General features: G+C 46.8%; 1 protein-coding gene across 2 annotated transcripts in view; it reads left to right on the top strand.

The window, feature by feature from the left end:
* Positions 1-22,618, top strand: part of LOC144116042 (organic cation transporter protein-like) — a 179,748-nt gene that overhangs the window by 31,773 nt on the left and 125,357 nt on the right. For both annotated transcript variants that reach the window (XM_077650709.1, XM_077650708.1), the window contains exon 2: positions 16,207-16,505. In XM_077650709.1, the coding sequence (XP_077506835.1) occupies positions 16,302-16,505 (204 nt within the window). In that variant the 5' untranslated portion in view covers positions 16,207-16,301. The remainder of the gene's footprint in view (positions 1-16,206; positions 16,506-22,618) is intronic.

Here is a 22,618-nt window from a genome sequence, read left to right as displayed (position 1 = left end):
GTTGAAAACTGTTTTTGTCCAGAATTAATAGTTATGCTCCTTCACGCTTATCGCTCTTCATTTGTTTCTGCACACCGTTTAGCGAAGTTATACCGTCTTCGCCGCTCTGTTTCGGCTAGCCGCCTCGCTGTAAGGAATGCAGGAAGGCCTTAGACGTTGCTGGCACATACCCACTACGGGGGAGTGGGCAAGACACAGGCGGTTAATTGCTGGATACAGGAAAGTTTTGACGGGAAAATGAGTGGTAAAAGGATGTAGTCTGATAGATTGGAAGACGGAAGGAGAGGGTCCTGTTAACTTGGAGATCGAGGACGGGACAATTTCTTAAAGTGCATAATAGTATACAATGCCTGTAATGTTTCAATGTCGTACTGACTGAGAGCGGGAAAAAAAATTAGAATGGGAGTCGCTGCGTTTCTTGAAGAAAATTTTGCACAGCACAGCGAACACTCCTGTCGCTTCATCCAAGCAAAGAAGTGCCAATGGAAAGAACAACCGCGGATGACACAGGCAAGCTCAGTTGATGAAATGGAATTTGCAAAAGACGCTTCCTCAAATGAGAGAAACGGCGACAGAACAGAAGGAAGTGATCTATTGTCTCAGGTTCGGCACAAAAAGGGCACAGTGGGGAAGCTGCCAGGCCATATCTGTGAAGGTAGAAATTTAGAAGGGGAACCCGGCAACGCAAGCGCGTGAAAGAGACCACTAGTCTGCGTGAGGGCCAGTGTTTGCTACTCCAAGGATGCAGAAGATGCTGATATTCGGGAGATGATGTAAGAGCCGAGGCAGCAAATTCCTGAAATATTGTGTAGCTGCGAAACCTCGCCGCAGCTGTATATACACACGATGGCAGGACAGCAACAATTGGGCCGCTGAGAGAGGTTCTTGCTAAGCAATATGCAACCTCATTTAAGTGAAAGCCCATGTGACAGGGTACGCAAAGCAACATTACCGAATTTAGATGGAGCGGAATCAGGAACTTAAAGAGGCGTAATGGCCGAGAGTCAGTGGGTGAGGATAAGGAAGAGCAAATGGACAGAGAGTCTGTCATAACCACGACCTGGGAAACGGTAGATTCTAATTTTCGTAAGGCTAAGATTACTGCTAATAATTCAGCCAGAAAAATTGGAGTGAAGTCAGGAAGACGGAGAGAAAAATACCAATGCAGTGAAGGCGATGAAATTTCTACACCTGCCTTTTCGCGATCCTGCGAGGCATCAGTAGCAATAAGAACATGAGAGGGAAAGGACCTTAGGTGGTCCTGCAATAGAACCTGAAGAAGCGGGAAGGACTGCAGCTTTGCATTCGATGGGAAGATGTCATCGAATTGAATCTGGACAGATGAGGAGTTGTTATATATTTGGCGGACATCTGTGAAATGAATATTTATGCGATCAAGGAGGGACTGCACGTAACATATCTGCGGGGTATGAAATCGAGACCAGGCAGCACTACAAAGGCGGAAGGTTGACTAAGAAATATTATACTGGAAGCGTGAAGAGGTGAGTCGCACAATTTTAAAAATGTTTGAACTGTTAAAAGGCAAAACCTAGCTGATAACGAAGGCATTCGCGCCTCAAGGTGCAGAACAGCATTGGCGACATATTTTGGAAGCCCCAGACAAAGGCGCAACGCCTCACGCTCCAAAAGCACAAGAGGGCGAAGTTTATAGGCAGGAGCTCCTGAGAATAAGACACACCCGAACTCCAAAATAGGGCGGACGTACATTTTATAAATCATCAGAAGCGTATGCCTTCTCATGCCTGACCTAGCACTACAAAGCCTGCGCAGGATGCCAATGGCCCGAACTCCTTTTGCAGAAACTTGCTCAATGTGTGGCCGCCAGGAGAGAGTAGAGTCGTATATTACACCGAGATACTTCACCGTCTGAACTTGAGCTATGTTATTTCTATAGACCAGGCAGATATTTACAGGAACAGAAACTGGAAATACTAACAATGCGCATTTCTTCACATTAAGAGACAGATGAATTCTTCCTAGCCAGTTGTCAAGAACATTGAGGTAATTTGGCAGGGTTCGATAAAGAGTGTGAATGTCACCTGCTGATGCAAAAAATGATATATCGTCAGCGTACACATAAGTTTTCACATTTTGAATGCATGAAATTGAGCTTAGAAAAATGTTAAAAAGAACAGGTGAGAGAACTGATCCTTGCGGAACACCTCTTGTCTGTGGAAATCTCCTTGAGGAAACACCATTTTGGCAGCAGTAAAATTCTCTTTTGTCCAAAAAAAAACAGAAATCCAGGCTACAAAATAGCTTGGGAAGTTCAGTTCCTGTAATCTTAGTAATAGAGTCGAGTGCTCCAAGCTGTCGTATGCTTTACTGACATCCAAGGTGACAAGCGCAGCAAACTTTTTTCTATTGCGAGCTAATTTAATACGACTCTCAAGGTCAGTATGAGCACACCAAATTGAACAACCTGGCCTGAAACCAATTTGACATGAATTCAATACAGCATTTTCTGAAATGAATGACATGACACGGCTGAGAAGGACCCTTTCCACCAATTTCACTAGGTTCGATGTTAACGAAATAAGGCGTATATTGTCTAAAGTTAAGCCCTCCCCTTGCCTTTTAAGCAATGGAACTATTTCAGCAAGACGCCGCTCATGCGGTATCCAAGGACCTTTAATAGAATGGTTAATTAGAGCCAACAGGTCTGCAGGAGATTCATTGAACAAAATTTTGATCATAGATGAAGTGACCTTATCGGGGCCAGGAGCCGCTGGGGATAAGCGCAGAACAATTTGCGACAGCTCAGGCATAGGGACCTCAGTGAAATCACTTGAGGTGCATGTGAATATAGTAGGAGAAGGTAAAGCAGATGTAAAGCGAAGCTCTAGGCCACACGCAATATCCTCTAAGGCCTTTGCGATGTCAGCAGGGGACTGAACGAGGGATTCAATGTTGGCAGTCGGAGGAATCACCTTGTTGCGCCTCATAAAATAAACAAAGCTCGTTTATTTCCTGATTGGGAAAGGAAATCATAATGATTTGTATTATACTCCTCCTTTGCACAGGCGACAGTGCGCTTAATTGTTGCTGCAACATACTTATAATCCAGCCAATTTTTTGGGCATTGATTGATGAGAAGTTTCTTCCAAGCTGCTTTCCGTCGTCTATATGCACGCGTGCACTCAGCATTCCACCAATTGTTCGCGATTGCACCCTTTGTTCTCTTAAGCAAAAATTCAGACTTTTGCCTTGCATGGTCCAGTACTGAGCATAGATGTGCAGCCTTGCTTTCGGCACTTCTCTGAGCGCGAGTGTCTGAAGTGATTTGGAGGGCTAATTTTAGCGTGTATTTAAAGCAATTGTAATTTATTAACGTGCGCTGATGTCGCTCAGGAAGAGTTAATTTACACGCAAACTTGAAAATAATCGGTAGATGATCACTGTTTGTTGCACAGTCAGCAGGCGCCCAAGACATAACAGAGACTCCTGGGGAGGAAAAAGTTAAATCCAAGGCAGAGCGGCATTGACTGCGAACAAACGTAGGCAATCCGGAATTGTTGCAGATCAAGTTGTTGCCAGAAGCCCAATCAAATAGTCTAGAACCAACGCTGTCTGTTTTAAACCCCCAAGTCACATGGTGCGAATTGAAGTCGCCAAGTAATAGAACCTGAGATCGGCTACTAGACATGAGTGAGTCAAGGGGCCGAGTGTCACGCACACCAGACGGGAAATATGCATTAGCTACCGTAAAGGGCTGTTGACCTGGGACACTGAGGTCAACCGCAAGGATTTCAGATTCATTGTCCGCATATTGAAAAGAAATGCATGCCCTGTGGCAAAACTTTGTAGATATGGGCACTAACAACCCTTCCCCTCGTGATGACCGGTCAAGCCGGAACGGATGGTAATCCTTGAGATGACAATTGAAATTTGAAGTTAGCCATGTTTCCTGTAAAGCAACTAAATCTGGTAGAAGCTGATTGCGTAGGCAATTTAAATCTGTTGAAGCTGATAATATAGATCGACAATTCCACTGGAGTACACTTAAGAACCCTATCTCGGCGAAAGTGCCGCAGCCGCGACTGCCTTTTCTAGAATCCTGGTCTTAGCGTTTTGACTTGCGTTACTTTTGTTTGTCTTTGACTGGGGGCAAGATGGACCTGCAATATTCAGAAGAGACCCACTTCGTTTCTGGGCGCGGAGATCAGACTCCATATCCATACAATCCATAGAGGATGCGTCCATAACGCTATGCGAAGGAGAGGCCTGAGAGGTCTTTTGTTGCTCACATTGTTTTTGGCCCTGTGGAGCGGAATCGATTAATACAGAAGGAGGGGTAGCTTCCGAAGCCGAAGAAGACAAGAGCGGAGCTGTGGACGCCTGCAGAAGATTGATCATCTGAGCAGCTATGACCTGCGAAATGCACGTGGACACGGTTTCCATAATGCGATTCATTGAATTTGCCACAGCTTTCTCAACTGCCGCTGTAATAGCCTGGGACCAACTAGAATCCAATATGGGTGGGCATTTGGCGGTCACACTAGAGTAGGCTGAGGCTCTCTCCTTGACTGCGGCAAAAGCCTCTCTCCGCGTGCATCTGCGCTTGTCTATAAGCTCGAGCACCTGAACTTCTTGTGCTCGTGCAGGACAGTCAGGCGAATCAGCAGGGTGAGTACCGCTACATAAACAACATTTCTCTTGCTGTTCAGGACATTCCTCTCTGCAATGACGTTCCCCACAGGCACAGCAGCGTAAGGCCGATTTGCAGGCTTTGCCGCTGTGGCCAAATCGCCAGCAGTTTTGACACTGAAGGGGCCGAGAGTTAAAGGCATCTACTCGAAAAACCAATGGCCACACCTTAATCTCTGACGGGCAAAATATTCCTGCATGGACCGCCTTCATCCACGATTTACCAATTGCTGCCACTGCACGTTCCTTCGGCGACTTCATCCTTCGCCCCTTCTTTCTGGTATCTCCATGTGCACGCAGCCCCGTTAATCACTCTACCCCTTCACACCCCGTCTCCACTCGGGTGCAGCTGGTGCGACGCTGCGCCCAACTTACCCGCGTCCCTCCGAAGCTTCAACATAACGAATTACCGCTTCTTCGCTAGTGACCCAGCTAGTGCTAGCGGACGAAAACTGCTTGCCGTGTTTATCAAATGTATTGACTGCTCAAACTTGAGAAGTGTAAAAAGAGTATCGTAATCAGCTTAACGGATAGCTTAAGTCGGGAAGTTTAACTACTACTATACTTTCTCGTCGACGTATGGCAAAAATGCTACCGCAGGATAATATCAACGTAATAAAATTGGAACGGACACTCAACCTTAGTCTTAAGGGTATGACGTGATAGCGTTAGCGTAGCGGGTTAATTCCCATACACGCAGAAGGTCATTATCTGCTTAACATTCATAAACCCCTGGTGTCCTCAGCGGTTAGGCGGTGCGCCACCGCCCTCCGATGACAGGGGCTGCCAGCCTTGTGCGGCCCAGGTTGCTCTTTCCGATCTACCAATTAGTAATTTAACTGGATTTTCCACTAAGTGCAGTTTGCTCCCTATCCGGTGGGAAGGTTGTGATGACGCCGCAAAGTCACTTGACCTAGGTGGCACACCTTGCCTCCTAGGTTGCTCTCTGGGGTCCACCTCTTAGAGCCATAGGCGTGATTTTTCGCTGAAAACGCGGACGCCGAATACCCTGACACCGGAATTTTTAGTAAGGGGGAGAGGGGGGGGGGCTTAACGCTGTCGTTTTAAAACACCGAAATCGCAATCCCGAAACTCCTGTCACTTCAATAATGAAAGACGGCATAGTTATCAGCGGGAAAGGTCTGTAGATTTGAGCACCGCAAGAACTGTTTCAGCGACGCGCATGAAGCTTACGCTTTCTAACTGCAACTGCCCATGACCATATTTTTGTCTTCGCCTCTAGTGAAACTGAAGTCTTAACTATATCTAGCAACCTTCAGTCCAGTTGAATCGAGACCAGAGATGGCTTTCGGATAAAACGCGTTAAGTTTATTACTGCGTAAGCTTTCTATGGCTAATAATAATAATAATAATAATAATAATAATAATATTAATAATAATAGGTTTTTGGAAAAGAAAATGGCGCAGCATCTGTCTCATATATCGTTGGACACCTGACGCGCGCCGTAAGGGAAGGCATAAAGGAGGGAGTGAAAGAAGAAAGGAAGTGAGAGGTGCCGTAGTGGAGGGCTCCGGAATAATTTCATGGCTATGTTTGCGCTTTTGTGTCATCACGATAACGTTCGAACGAATTGAATTATAAGAAAAAAAGAATTGTATAAGATAGAGCCTCAAAAAATCTCGCAGGGGAATTCATTAGGTGCATCTGGGCAAAATAGTTAATTAATTAGAGCCAAAAATGCTCAAAAAGTGGGCGGGGCCACAGAAAAAGTGGCGTCAAATTTGAAGACAACGGAAGTAGATGAAGCTAAACCGTGGCGCCAAAATTTGAAAAAGCGGAAATGTGGATGGTGCGAAGCGTGAGTAAAGAGTAAATAGAGGCAAAGAGGGGCGAGGAGGCGTCAATGCTAACGCATTCCTCCAGTGCGGGTGCTGCAGTGATCCCTTAATTTTGTTGCCTGACCTGTCTCCCGTTAACTCTCATCGATGACCTTGTACTCGCTATCCATTTTTTTTTTCGAACGATATCTGAATTTCCAAAATTTTTTGCCGTCCATAAAGGAGGCGCAGCATCCGAGTTGCCAAATTATCAGTTAATTTCTCTCCTGCAAGAGTTATCGAAGGGATTGGAAAATATTTTGTGCTCGAGAATAACCAAATTTCTAGGTACACATTATTGTGTCGCAAACCCAGTTCGGCTGTATACCTAAAAATAACGACGGAAACAGCGTTGAGTAACAGAAATGTAATAATTACTGCCTTTGAGAAGAAGCATTTTGTCCGTGGCTTTTATGCCGGCTTTTCACACGCGCTTGACTTCCATAACCACAACTTGCTCTTACAAAAATTTGAACATTACGGAATTAGAGCAGACATTTTAACTCTGCTACAGTCATAGTTAACACATTGCTAACAAACAGTTGCTCACAATCACACTGATACCGACCCTGAGCAGCTTCAGTCTGGTGTACCCCAGGGCACCATACTGGGACCCTTATTATTCGATGCATATGCTGATGTATACGACCACTACCTTACTGGACGTCGCAGTCGACAGTGTTCCTGTTCGCTTCCTCATTGAAATGTTGTTAAATAATGCACTTCAGAAGCTTGTTCCCTGGTGTGAGCATTGGCAGACGTTCGTAAATTTCTGAGAAAACTGTTTATATGTGTATTACTAATAAAAAGAATAAGCTTAATTTCAATTACTCAGCTCACAATATTTTTCTTTCTACAGAAACAGAATACAAATACATTGGCCTGTGGATAACTAACAACCTCAAATGGAATCGTCACATTGATAAAGTAACCGCTAACACCTGCCGTAAATTGTTTTTTTATCAGAAGACCCTTAGAACTGTCCACAATCAATGTCCATTTACTTGCATATAACACAATTATACTTCCGGTACTCGATTACGCTGCAACTATCTGGGACCCTTATACACAAACTAACTTAAAGAAAACTTGAACGGGTGCAGAAAAAGGCGGTTCGCTTTATCTACAACAATTTCTCCCGTACATCAGTCATAGCAAATTTAAAACGAGCCAACTTGCCGCAACTGACCCAGCGTAATCGAGTTTCCCGACTAAAATTTATGTATCACATTCTAACTAGACACTGAAACGTTAATATCTCTGATATAATTACAGTTTCTTCCGGATATGCCACAAGGTGGAGGCATCAACTAATTGTGACACCATTCCATGTAAAAAATAATTGTTTTAAATATTCTTTTTTTTTCGCAAGGACACTGACTGAAATAACTTAAATAATACGGCAGTGACTCAACCTTCCCTTTCCTTGTTTACCGCCAGAATCTGCTGACGGCGCAATAGCGCATATATGCCTATTTTGCTTTTTTGCAGTTCATATTTTGCCTAATTTTCAGTTCATTGCGTTGAAAAATGGCGTTTGTTGTAGTGACCAGGCAGTGTACTTCTTCACTTTGTTCTTTTGCCTGCGATTATTTTTGTGATTTGTTATATTCCCACTCTGTTAAAATTTCTTGTGGATTGCGGTATCTTTAAATAAATAAAATAAAAATAAATTGACACTGCTGCGCATGTATACGTGATGAGTACCGACCTTCGCTGTCTTCTTCACAAAGTTCTCACGCTTGCAATGTGCGCGTCGCGGATGTGGGCACACCTAGTGTTGACGGACAGCTCGCACCACTGTTGCCGGACACAGTGCAGTTATCCCTTTGGCTACCTGCTCCCACGCCATCATTCTCAGCACGGATTTCCTCTACGATAATTCACACTGATCGACTGCGCGCAGCGCGTCTTCCAACTCGAGCTTTCACAACTCGGTTCCGAGCTCCTCGATCTCTCTCTCAGCTTGTTAAATGGAGACTGTGGTCATCTGCCCTCCCCCCCCCCCCTGTTCCCGATGAAACTACCTCGTTGTGCTAACCACTGATCTCCTGCTGACCCGCAACGTTGCCCTGCTATATACCATCGCTTTTGTCCAGGCGAACTCACTGTCTCTGCCATTCCTAAACTTCGGCTTCTCTCCCCAAGCTCTACCGTCCGGTATTTCCTTTGCTGAGCTCTCTCCCCTCGCTCCGTGCTAAGTCGCTGCATTAGACAACGGTCCTTTTGATGATCTCACTGCCCATCACTCTCTTCCCTCTCTTTCGACGGACGCCTCATCGACAGTGGCTCCCTATGATCTCTATCCTGCCCAAACTGCAAGCTTCGAGACACTCTAGATTCTTCTTTGGACATTTTCTATCTCTCAGTTATATCCCGCTGGGACAAGCACTTTCTGTGACGCACCGCATGGACAACGGGAATGGTTCTCCTATCCATCATCAGCTTGACTACGCCCACTGCAGGGCAAAGGCCTCTCCCATGTCCCTCCAATTAACCCTGTCTTAAGCCAGCTGCGCCCACGGTATGCCCGGAAATTTCCTAATCTCATCCGCCCACCTAACCTTCTGCCACCCCCTGCTACGCTTGCCTTCTCCTATCCGCCGTCCTCCATCTCAAATCTCCCACGCTGAGCAACAGGTCATAAACTAAGAGGTTACGAAAATGCTCGCTAAGAACATTATCGAACCCTTCCACAGCCCCTGGGCCCCGCCAGTCGTCCTTGTGAGGAAAAAGATGCCTCAAGGCGTTTTTGCGTTTGTTATCGCACCCTAAACAAGACGCCCTTGTTTGCCTCTACGGTTCGAATTTCTTCTCCTTCATAAATGTTCCCTCCAGCTATTGGCAGATAGCAGTGGCAGATGGGTGGCCAGGACAGTGAAGACTGTGTTTGCGACACCTGTTGGGCTCTATCAGTTCAGAGTTATGCCTTTTGGCTGTGCATGGTGGGAGAACAGCGCAACACAGGCGGGACAAAGGCAAGAGAAGCGCTTTCTTGCTCTGCTCTCCCACCATGAATGCTTACCAACTCGCCCGAATCTCAGCTTTACTCAATGTTTCGGCTGTGCACCGCGCCGGCCACCTTCAAGAACATGATGGACGTCCTTCTCCACGGCTTCAAGTGGCCCACGTGTCTGCTATCTCCTCGATTTCATTGCATTCTCGCCCAGATTTTCTTCCCACCTCCGTGACCTTTCCAGTATTCTTTACCTTTTCCGTCATGCCGGCTGAACTCCTCGAAATTCCGTTTCGCATGTCGTCGGATCACAATCCTCGGTCATGTGGTCGACGCTACGGGTGTTCACCCTGACCCATTCAACATTCCAGCTGTGAAACACTTCCCGGTGTCGCGTTTCTGCAACGAAGTGCGAAGCTTCCTTGGGCTCTCCTCCTACTTCCGTCGATTTGTGCCAGGCTTTGCGGACATCGCCCGTCCCCTCCGTGATATGCTCAAAAATTACAAGAAAACTTTCGAAAGCGCTGCGACAGGGGACACGAAGAGAAAGACACGAAGGACAAGCGCTACTATCAATTGAAGTTTATTGGAAAAAACACAAGGCTAAATAGCTCACACAAGGCAGTCAGCCGCGCGTGCGCATACCCCGAAATGACAAAACGAATCACTGTGTTGAACCAAGATACCAAATTTCACAATCATGGATTACAACAGATGGTGTGCTCACGCACATGGAGTTTTTGTGAATATGATATGCCTCAGATAAACCCATTGTTAGCTGATTGGAATGCTTATAGAGAATGTTTGTTCTATTGAGCAGAGGTACACATGAATTTTTGTGCAACGGCTCGAATTGTTAAGTTCGCAGTCTCTGTAGTGCAGAGCCAAATTAGACATTCGTTGACATTCATCAACACTGTTATCGTCAGTGGCAGTTTCACGCACCCGTATTGCAAATATACTCGTTGAGGCTGCCAGTGTTTAATATTTTATTTGATTTAGCATGCAACTAAGCATATGCAGTTCAAGCGGTTAACTTCCGCCCACAATATTCAACCTACAACTCCCAGTGAAGTCCGCAATGACGCCAGCGGTCATTGGACTTGCGTTCTTATTTCTCAGCGGCAATTTGGGTCTGACCGTGTCATCGCCTGCGCTAGTCGACTCTTCTATGCATCAGAGCACAATTACTCTATCACGGAACGCGAGTGCTTGGCCTTCGTGTGAGTCGTTGGGAAATTTCGCCCTTATTTATACGGCTGCCATTTTACGGTTGTCACAGGCCACCATGCACTCTGCGGGCTCTCCTCTCTGAAAAATCCCACGGGCCAGCTAGGTCGTGGGGCTTTACGCCTACACGACTGATTGCACCGTGGTATCCAAGACCGGTCGGCTACACATAGATGCCGACTTCCTCCCTCGATATCCCGTTGAACCTTCTGACCAATCTCGCACTGACTGCGACGCCGACCTGTTCTCGCTCTCTGGCGTTGCTCACATTGACGATGTACAGCGATGGGATACCGAGCTGCGCTCTATTACTGATCACCTCTACTCCTCCCCATATGACCTGGCTATGCGCCGGTTTCTGCTGCATAATGACACTTTATAACACATAAAACATAAGGCCCGCCAGCCCCGACCTCCTGCTCGTTGTGCCCAAGCATATTACCACCGATGTCCTCCAAGAGCTCCATAACCTCCTCAGTACTGGACATCTGTGTGTCTCGCGTACTTATGCCCGCGTGCGTCGTCGCTTCTTTTGACTCCGCCTCTACCCGTCTGTACGCCGCTATGTTCATGCCTGCGACCAGCGCCCAGCGCCGGAAACGCTCTTCCACTCTCTCACCGGGCATTCCTCAACGTGCCTCCCGAACATTTCTGTCGTGTCGGCTTAGACCTTTTGGGCCCGTTTCATGAGAACACCTCCGGAAACAAACGGGCTGCTGTCGCCAGAGATTGCGCCTCTCGCCACGCAATAATTAGGGCCCTCCCCACCAACACTGCTACTGACGTTGCCAACTTTCTCCTGTACGAACTCATCCTCCACCATGGTGCCCCTAGCCAGCTTCTCACCGACCGCGGAGCTGCTTCCTGGCTAATGTTTTTCGAGGACATTCTCTGCTTCTGCTCGACTGAACATAAACTGACCACCATCTATCACCCCCAAAGAAACGACCTCACAGAGCGCCTCAACCGCACTCTCACCGACATGCTCGCAAAGTACATTTCACTGGACCATCGCTACTGGGATACCGCCCTCCCACACGTGACATTCTCACACAACTCCCGTCATGGCCCTGCCGGTTACTCTCCGTTATACCTTTTGTACTGCCGCGAGCCCCAATTACTTCTGGACGCGCTGCTTCCTAACCCTACTTCTCCGCCTTCTGAATGCGCACTGGCGCAATTGACCATGCAGACCACCCCCGCCATCCAGACTACTAGCCTGGCGCCCTCACAGCAGTACTACTAAGACCGCCACCATCTTATGGTCTCCTTCCCCCTGGCTCCCTAGTCTTCCATTGGTTGCCATCTCTCCGCGTCGGGCTTTCCGAAAAACTCCTGTCCTGATTTTCGACCCAGATTTCCGCTGATCTTGTTAGTTTTGTAATAACTTCATAGCAATTCTCTCGGGTAGCACAGAAGAGCACATATTTTGAAGAGCCAATTAGTTCCAAACATATCTCGACGTGTGGTAGGAATATGTAGATGAACTATCTTAAGGTGACTCGTGGAAGGCAAGTTATAGCCTTCGTAACCCCTTGGCTGACGTCTTCGAAACGATCCGCTTGAGCCCTGGCTTAAAGTGGGCTTGATGAATGAGTCGCAGTTGCATAGCCACTGTCTCGGAATATGTAGTGCGAAATGTGCGCAGGCTACGTAACTTCTGGGCGCAGTACGTCCAATCAGACTTAATGTCTGTGTCTGCACCTTTTAGCTTGAGCCAGCCTAGTAGTCCCGAACTGGTGGATCGCCAAACTGAGAATTTTAGCTGTAGACAATTCGACATTGCAGCTAATTTTGGCATTTTTCTCCTGCAGGCCCCACAACAGAAATTTGCTTATACGAAGGCGGGTTTTCACAATTTTGGCATTTTTGTCCTGCAGGCCCCACAACGGAAGTTTGCTTATACGAAGGCGGGTTTTGAGCTCTCGCAGCTTGTAGGAGAGGCAAAAAATACTGGTATAAGTCATTGGACGCTTGCGAGTCTAAGCGTCGCAAATGAACAGGTGTAATGTAAAATAGCTTGGTCACCATGAACTGTTGTAACGTTGAAGTACATTTATTTAACAGTGCAGACCACCGCGGAAAAATCAATCAATAATACTGGTGGGTGGCACGTGGCCGATGGTGCGGCCGTATTGATAGGAGTAATTATACAGGTTGTTTCACCTAAAACTTTCCGTAACTTTTAAAAAACACTCTTATTTCGAAGATCGGCGTTTTCGTCATTGAAATGTAAGCGGTGCAGTACATCAGAGTACAGCTTAGACGTGATAACTAGCAGGACGGTTAACTGAAAATGAATACGTAACTTTGCAATTATTACTGTTAGTGCACGTCACGCCATTGCAGGTAACTCGTCCAAATAGCCAAAATGTGCTGGGCCATAGCGCCGAGAGTAACCACGTATTCGAAATTGTAAAATCTAATATTGCCACACTACTAACTCCTCTAGTGGCGCATTGCGCGGATAAACTGCATTTCCTGGCAGTTGGCAAGCCTTGAGATATCTCGGGGCTAGATGCTTTGCCGTCTTCATCTCTCGTGCTGCCTGTTGCCTTGCTCGTCTCAACGTCCTGCGCGTATAATTAACGCAAGTAAACCAGCAATGCTTCCGTCAACCGTTTCTCGGTGACAATATTGACATTACTTACGGTGGGCTACACGCCTCTCAGTAATTAAAGATCCTAACAATAATAGTTGAAGAGTTAACTATTCAGTATTAGTAAACAACGCTTCTAGTTCGCAAGTCTTAGCTATATACCGATCTGGTACACCACTGGCACTGCTATGCCGAAAACAGCACCCTGGTAACTCAAAAAACCTACTTTTGAAAATTGTGGAAATTCTTAGTTGAGGCACCTTGTATATCAGGGTGCCCGTCTCTGGCAAGCTAGCGATTCGCATAGTCGTTGGAGCTTAGATACGTCCAGTAAAAGGCGCGCAATTTGGCCCTCAACTGCTGCATGCCATCACGTGGAAGTTCCGGGATGTTATGCTGTTTTGTAGCCTGCTGCTGGCGACGTCGCTTACGCATTTTATTGCTGTAATTCGGTTGGGCAGGGATTATGTGCGATTCAGGCTTGGGAAGCTCCGGCGAGTATAGTTATCATCCCACTAGCAAGCAGTAAACCGGTTGGTGGTCTGCACGGGTGATGTGGTTTGTGGTTTGGTAGTTCGTGGTTTGGTTTATGGGGGTTTAACGTACCAAAGTGAGTCAGGCTATGAGGAAGGCCGTAGTGAAGGGCTCCGGAAATTTCGACCACCCGGGGGTCTTTAACGTGCGCTGACATCGCATAGTACACGAGCGTCTAGAATTTCGCCTCCATCGAAATTCCATCGCCATGGCCGGGATTGCACTCGCCCAAGTCGGATCAGCAGCCGACCGCCGTAACTACTGAGCAACCGCGGTGGCTTGCACGGGTGATATGTTCACAGGTTTTGGTGTGTGGTGCCCACGAAGAGCCTTTATATTTGCCTTTTGTTTTGTGTCGCAGGTTGGCGATGTAATGCTTCTTCGTGAAGTTTGCTAAGACCGGATGCGTGAGTTACTGTGCCTTCAGCCATCCTGGGTTGTGAGAGTGCCGGATCTGCTTAAGGGGCCAGGTCAAAAACAACTGTAGCAGTACACAAGGGGTGGGCTTGTATGGCCGATGCAGTAGCGTACATCCATAATAATACAGGCAGGCTTGGGGTGTACACGGGTCTTGCTGGGTGGCGACGCAAGAGCAGCCCTTTCCGACACACTGCACTTGATAACACGGTAAGTGGGACAGTAGAGCTCACACTGAAGAGCGGCCTTGTCCTCGTTAATGTCGACGTTGCAGACAGCGCAACGTTGCAGCTCCTATATTTCGGCCAGATACAAGTGGACAGGCACCAAGTCTCCATCTGTAATCGAAATACTCTGGAGCGTTTGCAGCCACACGTCGATGGTGTTCAACTTCTTCCGTGTCATAAAACCGTGAAAACTTTTGGTTCCGAGACATTCGTTCTGGGTGGTCTAAAGAATTCTGTTCGGTACATCTGCTAGAGTCTTTGTTGCAGAGATTTTATAGTCGCCATGTGAGAGACAGTTCCTAGCGTAGACATAAATGGGTTTTCATTTCTTAAGCAGGAGCGTACCCTGGCTGAACACAATGATTAAAAAAACAAAACAACTGGAGTGACGTCCAGCACAAAACGGATGAAATAGTATTCAGTCTTCGTGGCTCGGAGCTTTTGACTATGAATGTGATCAATACACCATATTCAAGAACATACTTTTTGACAATGCCTGATTTATTAAAAAAGATTTCAGTGATTGCAATGTTCAAAAGTGGTAAGTTCACCGGAAAGACACATCTACGCAAGCAGCGTGGCAGTAATGTTGAAAGCTCTAGAGGGCAGATCTTTACTTGTTGCACGAGAATACACTGTATATTTACCTTTTTATTTATGAGCGCCTGCTGTTATTATTTTTATGCTTCGGGAAATAGACGTGTGATGGTAACAATATATGGCCTAATATTTCAAAACGGACAAGTGAACCTACCTCTGTATTCGTCCATTCCATATTACTGTCAGTTGCGTTCCGTTCTTCGCAGACGAAAACCATGTGTGTCATCCGTTGCAAAGATTCTGGCCACTGGGTAAGCTTTTAGGCCATGAATATTAAAGCCAGGGCCTCAAAACACGAGACCATGACACCATTCGTCCTTAACCTACCGAAATTCCCAATTATCGTATGCTCTTCACCACATGGTGCAAGAGGAATCTCGGTTGCCTAAGAATTCCTTAAAAGAAAAGCTCTGCAATGTCACCAAACGTAACAGCCCCACCATGGAGCGCAGTGTGCGCTCTTTGACTCAAGATTATGAGGGCGCAGTTTCAGTCTGAGAAGATTAAACTGTGGCTAATTTCGTAGAGGCTCAACGCAGCCAAATTGATATTTCTCGCAGGAGAAGCTTGTGGGCAATTACTTCCCAGCCAGAAAAAGTTTTTCCTAGTGTTTCTGTAAATATCACCGGTACCAAAAGGACTGAAAATACAGCCATGGACAAAAGTTCGAGAGATGCGAGTTCGCGGAACTTTTTTTTCGCGTTGCCTCATCAGTCAGTCAGCTGATATTTTTCCTCTTAATGGATTATGCAGGTTCCCTCGTTTTCAGTACTTTTCATCAACTTTCTTTGCCCAACGGCACAGAAGTAAATTATTTCCCGTGAATCTGCATCCCTCAAACTTTTGTCCATGACTGTACAATAGAGAAAAACAGTCTCTGGTCCAGGCGTACGACAAACGAAGCCGATACTTCTACTACTATCTCGCGGCTGTAGCCCACACTTGTAGTGGTAAAAATCAAAACTTTCTTCTTTCACCGCCGGAAGTGTGGTCTCCAGCCGCCAGGTTAATAACAGAGCTATGGACTTCGATTACAAAACGCGTGGTCCAGAGACTTTTGTCCCCGGCTGTACATTTCTGACTTTGCAAATAACAGACGTGCCTCTTTATTTCCGCTCTATTCGACAATTTTCCAGGAAAGCCGCATGTAAGCGGCGGCCGCCCCAGGAGGAGTCTCAGTACAAAGCCTTGACAGCTTGGAGGCAGTAAGCGCGCTGTTCTGAGTCCCACCATGCTGGATGTTTCGGACGTGGTAGGCCAGCTGGGCTGGTACCACTTGGCCGTGGGAGCCATCACTGTGCTTCGGGCGTTCCCGACGTCATGGACGCTGCTCATCGCCCCCTTTATCGTACCAGACGTTGAACACTGGTGCGCCAAGCCTTCCTGGCTTGCCAACAACTGGACGGAAGAGGAGTGGAGGGAGCTCGCCGTACCAGTGAGCGATTAGGAGTGCACTTGTAGCCGCTTCGCACCTATTTCTCTTCTTGAGCCTGCAGCATTTAAAGAGGCCCTGCAAAACTTTTCGGCATCTTAAATAAACTGCCCATCGTTAGATTGTATCGCCATGAACATCCCATCTAGATATCAAATCTCCACACACGCAGCAGCGAAAGTAGAATTCTTAGTAATTCGCTTGCAATTTCCTTGGACATTTCAAAGTTGGCGCCTCCTTCCTGTTACATGTCTACGCGTAAAAACTTCAAATTGGCTATCCTTCAGATGCTTTGATATCTCACATGAGCGCAACACTGGTAAGAATAAGAAACGCAATCCCTTCAGCTGTGGGCGAAGCGCCGCCCCTGGCCACGTCCGCAGCCGGCTAAGTCACATGTGCCACGACTCTAAATACGTGATTCGGGAGATAAATAAGGAGCTAAAACCAAAGCATGACCTGATACGTCAGCGATGACGTTCCATTGGACGCAGCCTCGTACGAGGGACTCCTTGTATTGAAGTGGTATGTGGGCTTTAACGTGCGTTAGCCATGAGCGTTCCAGGACTCACGAGGGCAGAAGGAAAGGCGCAAAGGATAAATCTCAATTCCCAATAGATCCACTTATTCAAAACGCATTCTATAAACATTTGCTGGGCGAGATTCATGAAGCAGTCGATTATTAGCTTTCAGCATGGATTAATAACACGCGTACATTGTTGGGAAAGTATTTCTGGGCGCATTTAAATATTTATGCAGTGTCTAAAACTGTTAAAATTCTGTTTTACCTAATTACGATAATGACGGCGAAGATGTGGTCAGTTTCCGTGTCTGTCTAGTCGCATAACGTACATGTGCGGAAAGAAGTAAACGGAGAACGCTATCTTGTTCTAATTGCAATCACGCCTTTCGTATCGGGCAAAAAGGAAAGTTATTTCTTTATAAGAACGCGCACTCCCATCCACTACCAGCCTGCACATAGCAAAGTTGCAATTTTTAGTTAGGAAATGCGTGAAAAATGTAAGGAAGGCAATAGCATGCTCCCTTTGCTTTTGTCCGCAACTGTACGTATATAAACAGCTATAGCGTACTTGTCATCGATTATTAACGCGCAAGCATTACTCGACTACATCGGCGGGGTCGTGCCATCAATACGTGTGGAGAACAGATGTGACGTACTTAGAAGAGTTAGGATCAAAGGAATAGTTGTAATCGATGCAGTATTTTCTCAGAATTCTGCGCAAAGAAATTATGTTGACAGGGTGACTAGTACATTAGAGCCAAAAATGTCGAAAAACCGTCGAAATAGTGCGGACCTCGATATAGTGATTAGACGGGAAAACAAGCGTGTATGCCAAAATAGTGGAAAAATAGGCAAAGGAGCAGAAATGAGTTTGAAATTAATTGAATTGGGTTTAATGAGTGATAATTAAGTGAAAAAAGTTTCAGTGACATAGAATAAGTAGTCAATTAATTACGCGCAGATTGCGTTAGACGGTTGAATAGGCTGAACGGTGATATAGTTCGCCGACGGGAAAGCAGACTACCGCCACATTTGAAAACGAATATGTGATTGGAGTGACAGGAGATGTCGCCAACAGTTTTGCTAAGGTAATGCGTGACGTCATGTCACCTCAACAAGTGTTGTCACCGTGACGTCAGAGAAGAGGGCGGCGCCAAGGTGCAGTGAACGGTGGCGCGATGGAAAGAACCTTCTACAACGCATTGAAGAAGCGTAGCTTGTTGGGCCAGGTGGTGCATGGTACGTGAAAAACCAGCGGAAAGGAGGCGTTCACCCGCAGGTGAACTACACAGGACCACGCTATTAACACAACTGAAATTTTCTTTGCTTGGTGAAAATGCCAACAACAGAACAGGGCGCAGATGCGCGAGAGAAACAACACACGCTGGCAAACCAACAGGAACAAAATATTGATTGAGCGGGAGCAGATAACCTGTGTCCCACTATGTGCCATTCATGAACCTGTACTGTTTTGCCGTGAACCTGAGAGAGCTGTCGCTAACTCCCTAACTGCTTGATTCTAAAGGCTTCTAAGATTTCTCGATCTATCTGCGTTTTCCTGCGGCCAATGATTCTGAAATTGCTCAACAGAGGGGAGCAGTTTTTATCGTGGTTGCAGCGTTCTGGAAGATTTGCTGTGTTGCCTGGCTGGAGTAAAGAGCGGTGTTGCCTTATACGCCCGTTAATGCTGTGACCAGTTTTACCCATGTAGGCCTTTCCACAGGACCGTGGAAGCGAGTAAACAACATATCGCTTGTGAATTTGGTAAATATGGTTCAATAGAGTAAATTTCTGGGCTAGATGGTCCATAATCTGCAATGGTGGAACCAGCGAAACAGTCGCAGGACAAGAAAAAGGAGGCATACACACCATACCGCTGGACTTCAATTTTTTTGTGCTGCTTTTTAGGGATACGGGAACAATGTGACGGGAGTTTAGTGGGTGCAGAAAAGGCAACTTTAACAACGTATTTCATGGCTACCTTTTTTAACTTGCCGCATAGCGTTAAAGAGACACGGACGCAGGCAGACAAACAGGACGGGCGCCGTCTGTGTCTGTTTAGCGCTCTGCGGCAAGTGAACCGTCGTCAAATCGCCCAAGCTTCCATTCTACCTTTTTAACGTTATGCGAGACTATAGAAGAATAGCATTACTGCTGGTTTAGTTTCTTCACAAGGCGTATCATGTTTTTAGGTAAGTACTGTGACTTAAACTTACTGGAAAAAGTCTCAGCAATCTAAAACAGGACGTGCTCAGGGTAGTCCGCTGACCGCAAGCGGGGAAGCTGCCTTACTTTCGCCTCTGTAATGCCCTGCAGAGATCTTCTTGACACAGTATGCAGAAGAGTTTCTTATGGCGGCGTGACCGCTTGCAGTCAGTGGGCTACCCTTAGGGCGTCCTGGTTTCTATTGCTGGGACTTTGTCCAATAAGTTTAAGTCACAGTACTTACTTAAAAAAAGATGAAACGCCTTGTGAAAAAATTATATCTGCTCTAATGCCATACTTGCATCAAGTCTCGCATAATGTTAAAAAGGTAACCATGAAATGGGGCGTTAAGGTTGCTTTTTCTGCACCCACAAAACTGTCGTCACTTTCTTCCCGGATCTCTAAATGTAGCAGCCCAAAAAAGAAGTGTAATGTTATGCAGCAGAGCATTTTCACCAATTGCAAAACCGATGTTGTTTACTCGCTTCCACTGTCCTGTGGAAGGGCCACCATAGGCTAACCTGCTGAGTGCATTAACGGGAATATAAGGTAACACCGCTCTTCGCTCCAGTCAGGCAACACAGCAAATCTGCCAAAACATTGCAACCACTGTAAAAACTACACCCCTCTGTTCCACAATGTCAGAATTATCGGCCTCAGGAAAACGCAGATGGATCGAGAAATCTCAGAAGCATTTAAAATCAAGCAGTTAGGCATTGACTGCGTCAGCGAGAGCTCTGTCAGGTTCACGGCAAAAGAGTACAAGTTCATCAATGGCCCATAGTTTGACACAAGTTATATTCTCCCGCTCAATACATATTTTGTTCCTGTTGGTTTGATAACTTGTGTGGTTGCTCTCGCGCATGTGCGCATTGTTTTTTTGTTGGCATTTTCACCAAGCAAAGAAAATTTCAGTTGTGTTTCCGGTTTTGTCTTGTGTACTTCTCCTGCCTGTGAACGCGTCCTTTCCGCTGGTTTTCCACGTACCTTCTAAAACGTACGTGCGCGTTGGCCCTGCTTCGGTGGTAGTGTAGAACATTTATTTGTGCTGTTTAGAAAAAGGTATTCCACCTGCCCTGAAGGGCCGGGCCCTCAGAATCACTAGCAGGGGTCCATAGTGGGGAACCCCTGTGGCGTCAGCGGAGGCCTAGGCTCTTGTCAGTCCAGGGCTCGTTGGTCCTGGAGAGTTGAGTAGCCGAGCAGGGCAGCCTCCCAGTCTTCTCGGGTGGGGTAGAGGTGGGGTGGGAAAGCACGATTGGGAGAGCACGCCCACACCATGTGGTTCGTGTCCGCAAACACTCCCCCACAGTGTGGACACTCGCCCAAAAAGGCCGAATTGAAATGTTTAAGCACTGCCGGGCACAGTACCATGTTGGTGTAGAGGCGGAGAAGGCAGCGCTCTTCCGCCTCCTTGAGGCCTTTACAGGGAGCTGGGTATCAGCCGTGAGAAATTTGATATGGTAGAGATTTCCCGAAAAGTAATAACCGGATTGAAATCAGGAGCCGAATCAGGCAGCGGGAGAGGCGATGCCCGGTGGTTGTAGCATCCGCTACCTTATTCCCTTCTATCCCCGCATGTGATGGTGCCCTGGGTTGGGAAACCCGGGTACTGACATCTATGTAAATTTCTGATGGCACGACCTGGAAGTCGTCCCTCTTCGAAATTGCGGCCAGCTGCCCTTGAGTCGTTGATAATGACTCGGGACGCTGGATGCGCGGATGCAAGTGCGATAGCAACTTCCTCCTGGAATCTAATGTTGGGGGCACAGGAGGTGAGGAACTGAACTGGAGTGTTTTGGTGGACGACGGCCGCCGCCGGTCTCGTCCGTGTAAAATATCCCTCGACGAGCTCAATACTGCTCGGAAATGGCCTCCGCTCCCTCGTGGCGGTGGCCATCATGGGCATCCTTTGTCATGTTATACGGGAGGGGGCGAAACTGCAGGGCGAAGCGCCAGGCATCGGGCAGGGACACCCGCTTTTCCTGTTGGGCTATGTAAGTGATGGGAAGGCGGGTCAGAAGGCGGCTACGCGCGAGTGTTTTGCTAATCTGCAAATATTGGTTGCTGAGATGAACCTCGCGCAGCTCCTCATAGGTGTTCGTCATCCCCACACCGAGGAGACGTTGCTTGGACGTGGCTATGGGGTGGTCGAGAGCTCTATTCGGCGCTTCCGTCTTGCGTATGTCGTTGCCTCGCCACCGTCGAGTGCGCGGGTTCCTTTCTGATGCGTCGAACGGTAAGGTATCTGGTTGCATGACTGTGTGCGCGTTTACGCGTTTGCTTTCCCATTCTCCCAATGCGGTTCGCCGCAGTGATATCTAACGCTGTTTTTTTTTAATTGTGACGAACTAATTTTCAATAACCGGTATGGGGGAGAATATTAACCTCTGGGTAGCAAAAAAAAAAGGATAGAAATAGGCTGTGAACACCACAGTAAGCTATACAATAAAAAAGACAGGCGTATCGGGTGTACCAGAAGTAGTGCCAGCTTCTTATTGGGCACTCAAATCGGCGATCCGGAGCCGCTCTCTGAATTCAAAGAAGGAGCAAAATATCCGTCCTGGTTCAATCAAAACTCAGGATCCGAATCCCGATCAGCTATTAAAACATGCCCTTTGGTTTTTCTGAGCAGAATAACTTGTTCCCGATTGCCAATTGTAATGCGCCAATATGGAAGCGCGCCGGTTCGTCTCAACATCTTACCACTGGCCAGCGGGTACCTGTCTACGAAATCCATTGATAAAACGCATTTTGCCCCGCTGTCGACGAGCTACCTTTGATGAGCTAAGGCTGCGGATAGGAAGTGCAAATGTGGTTGAGCACTTTGCCTGAACTGTGGAGGTCGTTTGTGCAGCTACGAGATGATGCGTTGCTTCCACCATAAGGCGCATTGTCTCATTATGACATGAGCTGTTTCTTCTCGCATGTTATATTCTCCGAAGTTCACCTAATTCGGAATGCGTATAGAAAAAAAATTGTTTTTGTTAGACATGACTATATTTTACCGTCGAAAGTATTTTCGAACGCACCGCGCAGAATGGCTGCCGATCCTACACGTGCCACCTTCAAGTCGAACATTATTTTTGAAGTAAATGCTGAGACTCTGCTTTTTCAGAAAACGTGACCCCATGGAGGAATTCCTCTTTCATTAATGCGAAAGCATTAGACGGCTATGTCTAGAGTTTCGTGTCAGCAAAATCTCATCCGCAAGATTACGTCGTTCTTTGATGACAAACGTGTAAAACTTTGGTTGCGTTAGATAGTGTGATGATGTCTTGGTGTGGGCAAAATTTGCTCGATGTGGTATTAGTAGTTAATTAATTAAGCACGGATATTACTCTTAGACGTCACAATAGGCGTGGGCGTTGACATAGCATCTCCGCACTAT

The sequence above is a fragment of the Amblyomma americanum genome, chromosome 1, assembly GCF_052857255.1.
Source record: "Amblyomma americanum isolate KBUSLIRL-KWMA chromosome 1, ASM5285725v1, whole genome shotgun sequence".
Taxonomy (NCBI): Eukaryota; Metazoa; Arthropoda; class Arachnida; order Ixodida; family Ixodidae; genus Amblyomma; species Amblyomma americanum.
This window is presented reverse-complemented; position numbering and strand designations above follow the sequence as displayed.